Source organism: Geospiza fortis, unplaced genomic scaffold (assembly GCF_000277835.1).
Source record: "Geospiza fortis unplaced genomic scaffold, GeoFor_1.0 scaffold26, whole genome shotgun sequence".
Lineage (NCBI taxonomy): Eukaryota > Metazoa > Chordata > Aves > Passeriformes > Thraupidae > Geospiza > Geospiza fortis.
This window is the reverse complement of record NW_005054425.1, coordinates 826,258-842,144: the sequence shown is the minus strand read 5'-3', so window position 1 is coordinate 842,144 and position 15,887 is coordinate 826,258. Positions and strand designations below refer to the sequence as shown.

The following is a 15,887-nucleotide window of genomic DNA, read 5'->3' as shown; positions in this document are numbered from 1 at the left end:
CTGTGTTGTAGCTGCAAAACTTTTGTGCTTTTATGGGTGATGGATATTGTTATGCCATGAGAATTTTGGGAGAAACAGGGAATTTTAGCACAAACAACTTGTAATTCCAGAAAGATGGAAGCAAAGTCAAAGCTTCTATTTTATCAACTCTTACTTTATTCATTTATAAATACTGTTGTGTTTACAAGCATCATAGCTGTGAATATTATTCCCAAACTTTCAAACACATAATACTTATAATACTATATAACAACAACCAGTAAAACAAATCATTCATCTCAGGGTTTGAAAGGCCACTCAAAAGTTGCATAAAAATACATTCTCTCCCCATCTCATCAGCCAGTCCTGCTTCTCCAAGGAGTTTATTTACAAAGAGCCATCACCAAACTTGCAGCCACAACAGGTGGGTTCACCCCAAGCAATAAAAATTAACTCACCCCAAGCAATTGCTTAGAAAAAAAAGCTCATGTTCCCCAAGGGAGACCATGTCTGGCAAATGCTCTGGTTCCAAGAGGGATCAATTTTAAAAACCTATTTGCTCTGCACCTTGTGCCAAGCACAGGGTTTGAGGTGTCCTGTTTGTCACCTCCTCAGTGCACTGGTTATGTCAGGCATGAAGTGAGACAAAAAAAATCCATTCTCAAGAATGTGATTTGCAGTTGTGCCATCACCACGAGACGCTCACAGCTTTGGCTGATCAGGGACACTGAGCTGTGGGGCCCAGGGCTCAGAGAATCCAGTGCTAAGCAGACACTGCAGCTACAGTGGTTTGGCTTTGCAAGGTGCCACTCAGAATGAGCCTCCCACAGCCTTCCCACTCTGCTCCTTGGGAAAAAGCACAGGAAGTGTCCTGTAAGAAGGGGCAAAACATCAGTGCAGGATGGATTTGTCAGATTGGGTTGAACCCTCTCCCTAAAACAAACACCAGGCTTCTTCCTGCTGCCAGGAACCTGCCTGTGAGAAGGACAGGATCTTGATTCTGAACTCTCCTCCTCATCCTGCTGGGATGTGCAGCCTGAGGCGCCAGCCCAGCTGGGGAGCACCTCCTGCTCCACGGGCACACAAGGGACAGGGCTCCTGACCCTGAGCTCCTGAGCACAGAAAGGACAGGGCTCCTGAGCCCTGAGCTCCTGAGCAGAGCAGAGCCCAAGGCTGAAGTGAGGAGTGGTCACCAAGAGAGAAAACACCAAGAACAGCAGAAGTACTCACAGAAAGAGTGCACCAGGAAGGGACGGCGTGCAGGGGAAGCACTGACTGGATCTCAAGACTTAAAGCTGTTAAATAGAGCAGGGTTAAAATCAAGGAATATAAAAAGGATGCCTGGCTTAGGCAGTGCTCTGCAGAAACCCTGACGCCTTTACCAGCTTTGGTCTCTTCCTCCCAAAGCTCAGCAGCAGAGGCAGGGCCTCAGTGTACCAGGAGAAACAGTGCCTCAGCTGCACAAATGGCTCCACCAGCTGAAGAGCAACTGGTGGTCAGAGCTGCCTGGGGAGAACTGGCAGCTCCAGGAAGAGCAAGAGAGGGGGAAACAGGGCAGGACAGGGAGGGGAAGGGGGAAAAATGGAGAATTAAGGGGGGAAAAAAAACCAAAGAGAGAAAACTCCAGAGAGAGGAAAACAGAGATGCTTTCTGAGGCAATAACCAGCAAAAGGTTCGAAAAAGCCCAGGATTGCCTGACAGAGATAAGTTTTACCCTGCTGAGCAAGCTCAAGTATTCTGCTCATGTTCAAGTATCTCATCTCTCTGGTAGTGGAGAGCTCCCCCAGCCAGAGCCAGCAGAGCTGCTCAGGAACATGGCAGAGCTGCTCCATGGCCACCTCCAGGTTCAGTGACCAAGAACTGCTGCCCTTGGCCAGACAGAGCCTGGGGAGTTGAAGGACAAAGGGGATGAAAGGACAAATATGGAAGGATGTAGATGGGAGAATGTTTGGATACAGCAGGATGTCTCTGAGAGGGAAGGAACTGTTTGAGAGGAGTCTGTTAATGGGAAGCTGAACAGAACTGCTGACGTCCCACAGCATGGAGAGAGGAGCCAATGTCTAAATGCCCATGGGAGAGAACAATTCCAAACTGTTTAGAGTGCATGTAACATTAAAGAGGAATATTTCAGGGGGATTCCTTCAAGGTCAAAGCTTATCACAAGTTTCTGACAGGTCAGAACACTTTCATTTACCATGATTCAGTTACCAGCAGCTCCCTGTCCCTCTGGCACTGACACACCCTGACCTCTCCAAGGTGTGCGGGACAGGATGCTGGCATCCTCTGTCTACAAATCCTGCTGCAAATCAAAGGGAGGTACCTGAAACACCAGACCAGGCTCTGCTATGGGCTCTGCCTTCAGGGAGGCAGCGGGAGAATGTCCCAGATGGCTTTTGGGAAGGGGAGCCTGGTTTCTGGCATGGGCACAGCTCCCTGCAAGGTGATTCAGGCTCACACACAGGTGAGAGCCCCAGGGGAGCTGTAGGGGTTCAAGTTTGTCCTTCAGAAAGCTCAGCAAGTGCCTGGGATATATCCTGTGCCAAGGAACAAGAGTCCAGGTGGCAACTGGATGCTACCAACCACAGAGACAGGAGCCCTGGAAGGACACAAAGTGACACAGGATCACCCAGGCTGGGGGGACAGGGAGGCTGAGGGAGAAGGGTCTGACACTGAGTGTCAGCACAGCACTGATGTTACTGAACAGGTTCAAAATCTTATCTAAAATAAAAGACTCTGTCTACTGGGGCAAGAGGAGAAGGTGTCTGTGCAAAACAGCTCATCAGCCTGTGACAAACATGAGCTCTGGTGGCTTTCACAGCATCACTTTTAACCAGAGTCCCACATCTCAGTGGGCTGATGTGCATCCTCAGAGTCCCAGCCCAAGTTCACATTTCCCACCTGTAAAGGGCTTGGACATGCTGGGTTAGTTCTTCAGATGTCACTTTTTACAGTAGGAGCTTCCCACTCCAGGTCAGAGTCCAAAACCAAACACTGAGCTTTTGGAAGAAGTTTTGGCAGCTCAAACCCAGTCCTCACATTTCTCCCTTGAATAAAATGTCCGAGATACCACAACATGCATAAATTAAAAAAAAATAAAATGGCAGGGGGTGTGTTGGGGGGAAATAGGGGTAGAAAGGGAATGTACAGCAAAGGGCAGGGCAAGGCAGGTGTGACATTGATCCCACGGCTGAAACACTTGCTGTACTGACGGGAAGGAAGGGGTAGGGCTCGGTGGTGGGGTTGGCAGCTGGTGTAGGACACCCCTCCTTGTCCTCCCTTTGCTCTGATTCCTATTTGGAGAGTTTGCTGATGACTCGAATGAGGGCTCCGTTCTCATCCTTCAGCCTTTGGTTGTCCGACTTCAGCTCTGTCAAAATCTGTGGAGAGACAAAGACAAGGTGGGATCAGAGGGGCTGGGGGGCCAGGGGGCCACTGCATCCCCTCCAGCAGCACCTCCCATGGCTCTGCAGCATCTCCAGAGCTCTCACAAGCTGGGGTGAGAGCCAGGCATGAGGGGCCTCGAGCACAGCACTGAGCAGGGAGCCCCTGGTGCAAAGCAAGGCCACAGCCCCAGCAGCAGGGCAGGACCAGACCAGCAGGGCAGGAACCATTTCTGAGCTGGTTCATCCCAAACCTGTGCCCAGAGGCCAAATACAGCTCAGCAGACAAAGCTGGTTTTCCTGATATGCTTTTTCCATTTTGCCAGGACTGGAAGGGAAACCAAAGGTCTGGAATCTTCATTTAGGACTGGACCTTGCCAAATCTATTTGAAAACCCCAAATCTCCTTGGGACACTGCAGATGTGTAATACAGTCCCAAGTGCCGAGGCCAGAGGACTGGCAGAACACTGGAGGAACCTCCTGGGTGCTCAACTGAGGTTGCAACAGACAAAAGCCTTTGGAAACAGAGAAGAAATAGCTTCAACAAGACCCTTCCAGCATTTCCCATGGCCATAGACCCTGCTGGCTTCCTGTGCTGCAGCCAGTGACCTTCCCTGGGCTGCTCCCAACCACTGGGCACCAGAGGGACACCCCTGCTCCTGTCTGGGGTGGGGCACACACGGGGTCACACACATGGCACCTGTATGAGCTCAGCCACAACTCCTGTCTGCCAAGGTGCATCTTGGAGGAATTCCCTCCAATTAAATATCTGCACTAAATCTCCTCCCTCCTAGCCTGGTGTTTCAGCTTTGACCACAATGTTCTGCTCCCCTCCACCTGCAGTCCCTCCATGATCAGCAGCTCTGAGTGGGGGCAGCTCCTGGGGCAGTTCCAGCTCCCACCAGAGCAATTCCCTTCTTACAAGGTTGGGCCAAGCCATGGTGGGCTCCAGCACACCCAACTCCATCCCTGTGGGCACTGCTGGGGGATGTTTCAGCTGGGAGGATTTTCAGAGAGGGAGGAGGGGCTGGTGCTGCCTGGTGGGACATTGTGGGAAGGGTAAATCCATGTGCTGGGCTGGCCAGAGCAGCCAGAGATGCTGAGTGTGCCTGCCTGGAGCCAGTGCTGGTGTGACACCATGGCTGGGCTGTCACCAGAACAGCACTCATGGCTCCTTGTGCCATTTCTCATGGGCAAAGAAGAGGCATTGCCATCACCATCACCCAGGTGATCAGGAGCCCAGAGACACAGCAGAGCTCTTGGCATCTCTGCACTCCCCTGTCTCCTCCTGAGCTCCACCTGCCACTCCCACTGGTGCCTCCCAGGGCCTGCAAGAGCCCCTCCACCCACTGGGCAGTCCTGTCAGGCCCCTGTCACTGCCCAGGGCGGCTCTGCGGTGCCCACTGCTGTGGTAATGGCTGTGTGAAGTCCTGACACTCATTCTGGGAGAGAGAACCTGTCACAGTTCCCAGAAATGATGGGACAGAGAACCACTGCAGCCCCAGGGCTCAGCTGGAGCCTGACAGGGCTGTGCCTCATGGGGCTTTGTGTGACCTGTGCCACTTATTTGAAAAGGGAGGAGTGTAAGTACCTGTGAAATAAATGCCTCTGGACACGTTTCCTGGCCACAAACCAGCTCCACCAGTGCCCAGTGGGGCTTCCTGACAGCTGCACATCAGCCTTAGACAACACAAGCCCAGGGTGTTCCTCCCTTTGAAGCAGAGTGGTCTCAAGTCAGGTGAAATGAACCCCATGGGAACTGGGGTTCCAAGGCTGGAAGGGCTGGAAGTTTCCAGGAATGGTGAGCAGGGATGTGGCCCAGCCCCAGGGAAAGGCAGGGCTGACCATGAGGCAGTGCTGGTGTCACCTGGGACACTGCAGAACACTCACTGAATGCACATGGCTCCTCAGAAACCATGTGCCTGCAGGCAAATGAGATTCACTGAAAAGCTCTGCTGCCAGAGCGTGGTACAGCTGGCAGAGCCCAACCCAGTGACATCTCTGCACAGCTGTGATGTCCACAGACACCACTGAGGCAGAGTTTACACATACCAGCAACAGCCTGTGCTAGACCTACCCAAAGAGCTGAAACTACATCAGCAGAGCTCACAGACCATGGCTCTCCCCCAGCCTGGGCACACCTGTGAGTGGGGAGGGAAGTGTGAGCCTCAGCCAGAGCAGAGGGGGATGCAGGGCAGTGAGCACATGGGCACGTCCTGGGAGGAGGAGAGGTGACTTGCACATTGTGAAACATCAGTTCTTTGAGTCTGGAAAGAATTTTGCCCAATTTTCCCTCTCAGATCTCAAAGCATGTGGGGAAGGAGAATGACTGAACTCAAGTTTTATGAGAAGAAATGAGGCAGGGTCAGGTTGGAGGATAGTTCCACAGATTAAACCCAGAAAGGCTGTGAGATCGTTTCACTTGACCAGCTGCACCACCCAGGGCACACAACAGAACCCCTGACTCTCCTGGCCCTTGTGACACACATGTGGGCTTGAGCTGAGACTCCTGGAAAGGGGAAGCCACAATTCCCCTGGTTAGTTTGTTTCTATGGTTAATCAGCCTTGATATAATTTGTGTGCTAAGAATAGATTTTTTTTATTCTGTGGTGCCACTTCCAGCCCACAAGAGCACACAACTTCTTGTGTCTCAAGGGATATGAATATCCCTACTAACCTGCAAAGGACAGGTAGGGCCCCAAGAAAGGAGCACTTACAGCTTTATTTTAGCATTGAACCAATGAAGTAGCAGGAAGAGATGTAATTTAACTGTGTGATGTGTGAAGGCAAAGCTTAGGGAAGACTCATCCTTGGGTTTCCACCATTAATTGTCCTGCACTGGATTTAAAACAGAAGATGAAAACACAGAGCACTCCTGGTCTGGTTCCTGCTGCATCCCCCACCCTGTGCCAGCCCACAGGAGATGAGGGGGTGCTGAGCCTGTGGACTCACACTCAAAAATTTCAATATAAAGTAAGGAAAGGAGCTTGTCCTTTTTGTTCAAGTGACCAAGAAAACCTGCTGAGGACGGTTCACTTTGTAGTTTTCCTAAAAATGCCCTTTCTGTCTAAAATGTTCGCTTTTCACAACATCCCTGAAAATTTCCTGACTTTGGATAATCTGACTTAGTGAGTGCCAGCTTCTCCCTGAACTAAGTCCAATTGGAAAAGAATTATATTATAAGCAGACATGTGCATAAACCACTTATTTTCAAGTGTCCAAGGCCAGGCTGGACGGGGCTTGGAGCAACCTGGTCTAGTGGAAGTGTCCCTGCCCATGGTAGGGGGTGCAACGAGATGAACTTTAGCTTAACCCCTTCCAATACAAACATTCTGTGGGTCTGTTTCAAGGCCAAGTACCAGGCAAAGAGCTGCTGGCACTGCCAAGCCACCCCAAAGCCATTCCCAATGCTAAGCTGGCAAGGGCAGCAGCATCTGCCAAGCAGAGCAAGAGCCAGGGGGGGAGCAGAGCTCCAGCAAAGCCCTGCTGTGGCAGCAGCACCATGCTCTTGGAATTCAGAGCTCCTCTGCCACCAGCTCTGAGCCACGAGCGTCCCCAGGCAGCCTGGAGAGCAGAGGAGAGCGGAGACCTGCCTGGAGGAGAGGAAGAGGGAGGCAAGATGAGCCCGAGGGAAAGCAGCTACAGCTCCTCTGATTCCTTGGGCTTGGAGGGCAGAGAGAGTCTGGCTACAACCCGGGTCAGAGCCCTGTTCTCAGCCAGCAGCTGCTCATTCATCTGCCTCAGAGTGTGAATCTGTTTGAGCTGGTGGAGATTCTGCAGAGAGTGAGAGGAGTGGACAGAGAAATACAGAGAGAACATCATGGAAATGAACAGAAATGGGAGTTTAGTCCATAGGCAGTGAAAGAAAAAAAGAGAATAAAAGAAATTAGTAGCAGTGAGTGCTGGATGGGGAAAGCCTGACAACACACCAAGGACATTTTGGGAATCATCCCTTTCTCCAGCGGCCCCCAAAGTCTTAACAAAGGTCAAATACAGGGATTTCCCACCACAAAGCAGGATTATATTCTAGTTTACCCAGACAGCCCTGGGACTTGGGAACTGCTGTGAGACCTATCACCAGTGACTTAACACCTAGACAGGCTCTGAAAGCTCTGCTGGGAACTGAGAATTTCTTTAAAACTCCTTTTCTTCATGTATCTCTAAAAGCCAAAGCAGCTGTGTGGAGCTAAGAGGAACCAGAGCTTCCTGGAAGATCCCAGAGGCAGAGACTGAAGCACCTGAAAGTGTCACTGTCCCACAGCAGATCACCAAGACAGGTACTGTGTCTGCTTGTGTCCCTTGTGCTTGAGTGATGCTCCTGGGTCTGCCCAGGCTCAGTCCTGCCAAAACCCCTGGGGTTTGGTTTCTCATCCTTGCCCAGATTCAACTCTTCTCTGTCTCAGGGCTCAATTTATCTCTGACCTTCAGAGGGGACAAGTCTGAACCTTAAATTGTTCGTTTTAGGAAGAGGAGTCTGAATGAGAGCATCTCCCACAGTGGGGATGTGCCAGGAGGGCATTCCTGGTGACAAAGGCAATGAGGGGCACAGGACAGGGCAGAGACCAAGCCCCACACTGGGACTTGCACAGGAACAAAGTGGACATGGGTACAAACTGTGTGTGGGTACAAACTGGGGTTGCACAAATACAAACTGGGCACAGGAACCAACTGGACATAGGTACAAACTGGACATGGGTACAAACTGGACATGGGTACAAACTGGGGCTTGCACAGGTACAGCAGCAGTGGGAGGTCAGGACCAGAAGAGCCATGAGGAAGCAGAACAGGGAATGGTACAAGCCATGCAGACATCCCAGTGCCACAAGGATGACACTGTTCCCAGTAATGCCAAAGTGAATTCATGTGCTGGACATTTACACCACTGCAGGCGCCAGGAGATGCCAAGAGCTGTGGAGCTGCTTCCTGAGCAGCGTCCCTGCCCTCCTTCCTCCTGAGAGGTTGGGCAGCTGGGCCACAAGAAAACAAGAACCCCTCCTGCATGATGGAGGAAGCTCCAACACTGGGCAGGGGCAGGCAGGAAACATCCACAAGAAGAGTTGTAAATTCAAGTGACAAAATTCCAGTCCAAAACCAAAGCAGTCCCACAAAGCACCATACTCCTCCCCATGTCCACTTAGTGGCAGAAGAAGACAGAGGGAAGGGTCTATGAGGAAGAGGGCTCCTTTCTACCATTTCATTAGCAAAAAGCACTCAGTGGAGGTGCTGTCGGTCCTGAACAAGGAGCACCATGAAAGAATCTACTGTGACACAAAGACAGTGACCACCCACCCAACCTGCACTACTCAGGTTGCCCAGAGAAGCTGTGGCCATTCCATCCCTGGCAATGTCCAAGGCCAGGCTGGACAGGGCTTGGAGCAACCTGGGATGGTGGAAGGGTCTCTGCCCATGGCAAGAGGTGGAATGAGAAGGGCACCTTCAAACCCAAGCCACTGGAATTCTGTATGACCCAGAGCTGACTGCAGCTGGCAAGGAATCTGCTGTGTCCCAGGACATTTTGTCCAAGGGCTCACTCCTGAACAAAACTGAAGCACTTTGTATACCCCCAACCATCAGCTCCATTCCTAGCTGCCCAAAAGCCCTACATTTACTCTCCATGACAGAATGAAGACACCTCTTTGGAAAGCTTTGCAAAACCAAGGTAAGCAAGACAGGAAGGCAGGGAGCCAGCAAAGGATGGGGTTTGAGCCCCTGAGATCATCAAACTGACAGAGCAGCTCCTGGGACACACAAACACAGTTCTGACCCCGGATAAATCAACAGATCCCAAGACAGAGCTACAGCAAACAAACTGCAGGAACACTGCAGTGACACCACAGCAGTGAGATCTCTGCTCACCATATCCCATCCATCCATCCATCCATCCATCCATCCATCCATCCATCCATCCATCCATCCATCCATCCATCCATCCATCCATCCATCCATCCATCCATCCATCCATCCATCCATCCATCCATCCATCCATCCATCCCCACCCCCCCATCCATCATCCATCCACCCATCCATCCATCCATCCATCCATCCATCCATCCATCCATCCATCCATCCATCCATCCATCCATCCCTTCACAGCCCAAGATTTGCTGGCTGCCACTGTGCTCAGTGAGGACAGACAGACAGACAGACATGGCACAGCTGTCCTGTGATACATCACACCAGGAGCTGCTGGAAGATGGCTGTACTGGAATAGTCACTTCTTTTGACAGTACCAAAACCAGCTAAGGATACTTGGTCTGTTCACCCTGGATGAGCCTGAGGTCAGACCTCAGTGGGGGCTGCAGCTCCTCCTAAGGGGCAGCTCTGATCTCTGCTCTCTGTGAGCAGGGACAGGACCCCAGGGAGCAGCTGGAGCTGTGTCAGGGGAGATTTAGGCTGGATGTCAGGAAAGGTTCCCCCTCAGAGGGTGCTGGCACTGCCCAGGCTCCCCAGGGAATGGGCACAGCCCCGAGGCTGCCAGAGCTCCAGGAGTGTTTGGGCAGTGCTGCCAGGGATGCCCAGGGTGGGATTGTTGGGGTGTCTGTGCAGGGCAGGGGTTGGGCTGTGGGCCCATTTCAATTCAGGATATTCCATGATTTTATGACACACAGATAATAAAGCCTCTCTGTTTTATAACATGGCTCACAGCTGGCAGAAAGCATCTAACACACATAGCAGGGGTATGGTGCTGTGTGAGGTGGAAAGGACTGTCACCATTTCAGAGACCACCTTTGTTTGTCCACACCAGCACAGCACAGAACCTCAGCATGGTCCCATCAGCCCCTGCTCAGCCTCCACAGGCTGCACAGCCCACAGAAGGGATCATTTATGTAAAAATGTCTGTGTGCTGCAGGTAGGCCAGGCTCCTGTTTATGCACCAAATCCAGCAAGGGCTGGGAGGCTGGGACTGAAGCCAAGGGCAAAGAGCAGGATCTGGATGATACCGCTGTGATTGCTTATCACTCTGCTTGATACCTGGCTTAGCAAAAGCAGGTTTCTCAGTTCTCTGTACCTGCCTTCAATTAACAGATTTTGTGCCTGCAACACTAAATAAAAATGCCCAGAGCCCGCACGCTGCTGAAGCCAGGAGCTGCAGCACTGCTATGGAATAAAGGAGCTTCTGTGACCTTCAAGAACAATTGCTGTGTTAAGTTGGGACCTCAGGCACTTGGCATGGAATTAAGCTCAGTGCAAATGTTAATTTTCTTTCTTCTGCCTCAGCCAAGGTTCTGGATCTCCAGTTGAATTGTGCAGTCACTCAGGCAAATGCTGAGTGCCTGTCAACTTTGCAAGAGCAGCTCTGAGGAGCAGCTCTGCAGAACAGCTTTGCCACCAAGGTCCTTCAAGTTACCAAGCCTGTCTTGTTCCTCTTCACTTCTCTATGGCTTTGGTAGCAGGGGTCACACTCCAGACAGGAACAAAGCTCATTCTCTCAAACACAGGCTGAAGTACTGCACATTTCTGCCACCTCTGCCTCCTCTTCCTCAGAAGTCAGCTGCAAGGAGAGGACAGCCCTGGCCAGGACATCTCATGTGTACAACTGGGCATAGACACCCCTGGATCCAACAGCTGGATGTGAGTCTTGCTGGATTCAAAGACTAGTGGGAAGAATTCCCAAAAACAGCCGGAGACCTAATCACCTGACAGGTTTGTTGTTTCCACTTGCTGCTTTCCACATTAAAGGAAATTGGTGGATTTGCCTTTTCCTTCATCACTCCTTACTAATTCTGACTCTGCACAACAGCTACTCAGGTGGTGCAAGGAGCAAGAATGAAAGCCCAGCCAGAATGTGCAGATTTTCCTGGCTCAACTCCCACAGAAGTGACTAACAGAGATGCTCTGCAGAGGTTATCTCCCTCCAGGCAAACACAGCAGGGCTGCTTCTCCCACTTCAAGGCATCATGAAAATGGACACAACAGTTTCCTTTTGGAAAGGTCCAATTCAACGCTTCTTTCTTAAGGGATTTTATATTCCTTTTTTTTTGAGTAGATGTCATACAAGAGATATCACAGTGCCTTCAGGTACTCACTACATGCTTAATGTTTTGCAAAAACTAGTGAAAATGTAGTAGCACCTCAGAAGAGAAATTTTCCAAATCCTTGGCTATTTGTTCTACTAACAAAAGGCCAGTCTGGTTGTCCAATGCAGCAAAGAACAGGCAGAGAGCAGAGTCAGCACCACTCTCAAGGACCTGACTCATTTTCAGCTGGAGCACAGGTTCCTTCAGCTCATGTCTCTCGAGGCAGTGTGAGAACATGTCCAACCTCCAGCAGTGCTTCTCCTTCTGCACTCCCTTGGCTTCCATGGCTCTGCAGCTCCAGACCACCTGAACTGGAGGTGCTCTGGCTGTGTCCAACAGACCCTGCAGGAACCTTCCCTCATTACTTCCTTCCAGAGCAGTATGTTTCCAAACTGAGGCCACTAGAGGCCACCACCTTGTCTTCTTACTCCATGGGCTGAAGTTGCAGGTTTGCAGTGATCTGCAGAGCTGAAGGACCAACACCAACTGCTCATGCCTGTATCTCTCTTGAAGACCACAATGCTGTAATTACAGGAAAGTCTCTGTGCAGTTGAAGATTCCTACCTGCTCACTGAACAAAGAGCTTGGAATTTAGACATATTCAATCTTTTCTCCTTCTCCTCCTGGCTCACACATCCAGGCTTATTTTCCCCTCTCTGAGAGAACAAGAGCCTTTACAGAAAGAATCCACCACATTGTTGTGCTACTTATTGCAGCAGAAAATGCAGCACAGGCCTTTCAGAGTTATGTGCTTGGTAGAAACAGAAGTTTCAAACAGAAACAGAGCTGCGACCTCCTCCAGGGTGGCAGAAAGTCGTTTCTGTCAGTGCATGGTGCAGGGAGAGCTCTCAGGTGGGTCCTTCCTTCTGAGAGCAGCTTGGTCCCACCTGCTGATGTTGAAAGGGAAGGAAAGCAGGGGCAGAGCAGAGGGACACCCACTCTGTGAACACAGCACTGACATCCAGCAGAATGTGCTGCAGGGCTGCTGAGCTGGGTGAGGCTTTGGGGGTGTGAGGGCAGCCAGACACTGCTGGGCCCTGCAGGGCTCCCCTCACGGCCACAGCCATCCTGGAAGCCACACCACGGGAGCAAGAATGTGCCACAGCACCAGTGGCCATGGCTGGTGACAGCAAGCCATGCTGCAAATCCCATGAGGAAGCAAATTCCTCTTTGCTGGAATTATCCATCCCAGGCTGCCGTGGCCTCCCAGTGACATGCTGTGGGAAGGGAGCACAGGAATACAACCACTCTGTGTTTTCTCCTGGCCAGTGTGCGTGAGCTCAAAGCCAGCTTTGTCTTCTTACCCATCCGGAGAGAACCTCAGTGGCTTTACTTGGGCTGCAGACTAGTCAGAGCACAGGGGGTCAGCACACTGGAACTCAGCGATGCCACAAAAAGTTAGTTTGAGAAGGCATTTAAGGAGAACAGCTTTCACCATTCTCAGATTAAACAGCAGAACAAATCAAACATAGGAGCAATCAGATGAATGAGAACCAGGACAGTTTATTAGCATTTCATGTTTGGAGAACAGGGCCATTAAAGCAGGTTCTGACTGCAGAAAGGAAAATGAGATCCTTCCCATGGACACCTTTAACATCCTCCTCCTGGGTGACAATCCCCAAAGACATGAATACAAAGCATATAAAATGGAATAGACACAGTGAAGATTACTTCTTACCTTCATTTCCTCCTCCATTTCAGAGAGTTTCCGCTCCAGGGCTCGCTTCTCCTGTTTACAAGGATTCATGACAAAGAAGGTCACAAGGATTTGGAAGAAAAATTTACAGTGTATTTTCTTTTAAAGAAAAATAGAAGCCTTGTGTTTCTGTAGCAGCATTCCCTGAAGAGGGGAATGCAAGGCAGAGGTTACAACCAGGAGCTGATCAGATGGGAGAGGGCAGCTGGCAAACCAGCAGGGATATAAGCTGGGCCTGTTTGGGCAGATCACAAGCTCTATTCATACCCCTAATGAAATTATTCCCCATTTTCAGTGATCCCAGTTCTCAGGAGCTGCTGATGTAATGTGATTTTGAGCTCTGTAGGTGAAGCCATGGATTTACTTATACTCCACTGAAGGTGGCAATGAGAAAAGTCCCTGAGCCGCTCAAATAGGAAACAGAACATGGAAATTCCCTGCCTGGAAATCCTGTTTCTCCCAGATAATCCAGGGCTGCAAAGCTGATTGCTTTCAGTGCACTTTAGAAAGTGAGGATTAGACTCTGCTGTGTAAGTGGCCTCAGCTACACCTGTGCCGAGGTGAGGAGAAGGACTCCTCAGTGACTTTCCCAACATGAAGGGGCTCAAACTGCTCCAGGGACGTGCCCTGAGAAGGGGGAAGTGGGAAACATGCATCAAGAACAAGATAGACACTCCCTGCCCTGCTCCTTTGCCCTGTGCAAAGAGCCATGAGGCCATGAGGAGAGTGAGGAAAAGGCAACTTCTGAGTGTGCTGTGGATGATGAGTTCCGAGTCACTTTTTGCCCACAGCACAGTTCATCCAGGGATTCATCAGTGCAAAATGTATGAGGCATCCTGGAAACAGTTAATGCATCTTCACTGAGAACAGCTGGACATGCCTTTACTTTCTAAATCACAGAATTTGTGGCTGTTGTGATCTTAATTCAACAGAAGTTATATAGGATGTTGCCCTGACTTCAACAAGGCCAATTTCAAGGTCCTGTCCCTGGGTTGGGGCAATCCTTGGTATCAACCCAGGCTGGGGAAAGAAGGGATTGAGAGCAGCCCTTCCAGGATTTTGCCTTGTTCCTCCACCACCCCAAAGCAGCCTTTATTTGTAAGGATCAAGAATGTTTTAAAGCATAATGGACCAAGAGTCTCCCAGTGTGATACAATCCATTGGTCCTCAGCTGCTCAGAACCAAAGAGAGGAATCAGAATGAAGCTGAGAGCAGCAGAGCCTCAGGCCCTGCAAAGGTCAGAGCACAGTTATCATTGTGCACTGCTCCTCAAGGCAAAAATACAACTTATCTTTTAATTAACACTTCCCTTCTAGAAATGAGTGCCCTGCACGAGGCACAGCTGTGACTCAGAAGAAAGCAGAGACACGTACCCTCTTCTCCATCTCCAGCATGCTGGACCGGTCAGAAGTTTTCTCCTGTTTCTGCTATGGAAATTAAAAATAGAAAGTGATTAAACCAGAGAGCACTCACAGGGTGCTGCACAAAGGCCAAGACAGCCTACAGATGCTCTTGCTAGGGATGCAACATGTTGATTTACAAAATTACTTGTTTATTTCTGTTTCCTCTATGGCACCTTCCCTCCCAAGAACATCCTTCCAGGAGCTCCCCTCCCTTTCCCCTTCTGGAACAAGTGTTGCTTTGTCATGGCCAGTGCTCAGTTTCTCCAGTCAGGACCTGGATTTTCCCTTACCTGGGCTGCTTTTTCCAACTTTGCTTTGATATCAGCCAGCTCAAGCTGGGCTTCTTGCAGCTTTGACTTCAGCTTTTGATTTTCAGACAGGGCACTCTCGTATAACTGAAATGCAAAACAAGAGCTCCATTAACCAGGCTGCTCCTAGTTAATTAACCCCATCCTGCCAGGCTGCTCTGAGCAGACACTGCCCTCAGCACTGAGCTGAGGGGTTCACTTTGATCCCACACATCAACAGATGAGAAGGGAAAACAAAACCAACTTGGATGCTTTACTTATGTTTTCATAATTCATGAATTAGAAATAAGAAAACAGCTGTTGAATTTTGTAGGGAGTTTAAACACAAGCAAGAGGGGACAGTTTTAATTTAGGTAATTCTTTACTCACAGGGTGGTCAACCCCTGGCACAGGTTGCCCAGAGAAGCTGTGGCTGCCTCTGGATCCCTGGAAGTGTCCAGGTCCAGGAGTGTGAGAAATGGTTACTCACTTTTCATAGTTTAGGAAGGTGTATTAAACCTTATCAAAAATACAACAGAAGACTGAATAGAGAAAAAAGATTACAGTGCAGGGAGCAAAGGATTTTCCCTACCATGTGCTCTCTCTCCCCACAAAGGGGGTTTCCCTTTTTTAACCCTTTAACCCCTCCCAAAGTTTTGTCCATCAACCCCTTCCTTGCTGTCCATTGGTGGAGATCTCTTCCTCAAATCCTGATTGGAGGTCAGGTGTTCCATAGTGACAAGCCAGCCCTCCCAGATGTCCCAACTCCAGCTGTCCCTTGATAACCACGCAAGGGGGTACAACAAAACTATAAATCTATAAAACTTTTCTTAACCTATCTACATGATATTTGTCTGTTGTGAGAGTCAATCATCACATTACTCATCTATCACAGTGTCCCAGATTGCAATGCAAGATGTATTCTATTTGCCATCTGCATGGCAGTTGTCTTCTGTCATGTGGGCAGTTTTCCTTATCTCTTCCACAACCAATCCTCCCTCTGGGGGAGACATCTGCTGATAACAGCCATTGAATGTCCCTGCATGGCTGATAAGAACTACAGCATCCCACTGGGAGATGTGAGCCCAGAGGGAGGAGCCAAGCATTCCTACCCGGATATAATC

General features: G+C 50.1%; 1 protein-coding gene across 1 annotated transcript in view; it reads right to left on the bottom strand.

Moving 5' to 3' along the window:
* Positions 1–133: 133 nt before the first annotated feature.
* Positions 134–15,887, bottom strand: part of LOC102044251 (protein phosphatase 1 regulatory subunit 12B-like) — a 33,405-nt gene continuing 17,651 nt past the window's right edge. The window contains exons 4-7 of the mRNA XM_005426792.2: positions 14,767–14,871; positions 14,447–14,500; positions 13,056–13,106; positions 134–3,356 (exon numbers count right to left, since the gene is read on the bottom strand). Of these exons, the coding sequence (XP_005426849.1) occupies positions 3,270–3,356; positions 13,056–13,106; positions 14,447–14,500; positions 14,767–14,871 (297 nt within the window). The 3' untranslated portion in view covers positions 134–3,269. The remainder of the gene's footprint in view (positions 3,357–13,055; positions 13,107–14,446; positions 14,501–14,766; positions 14,872–15,887) is intronic.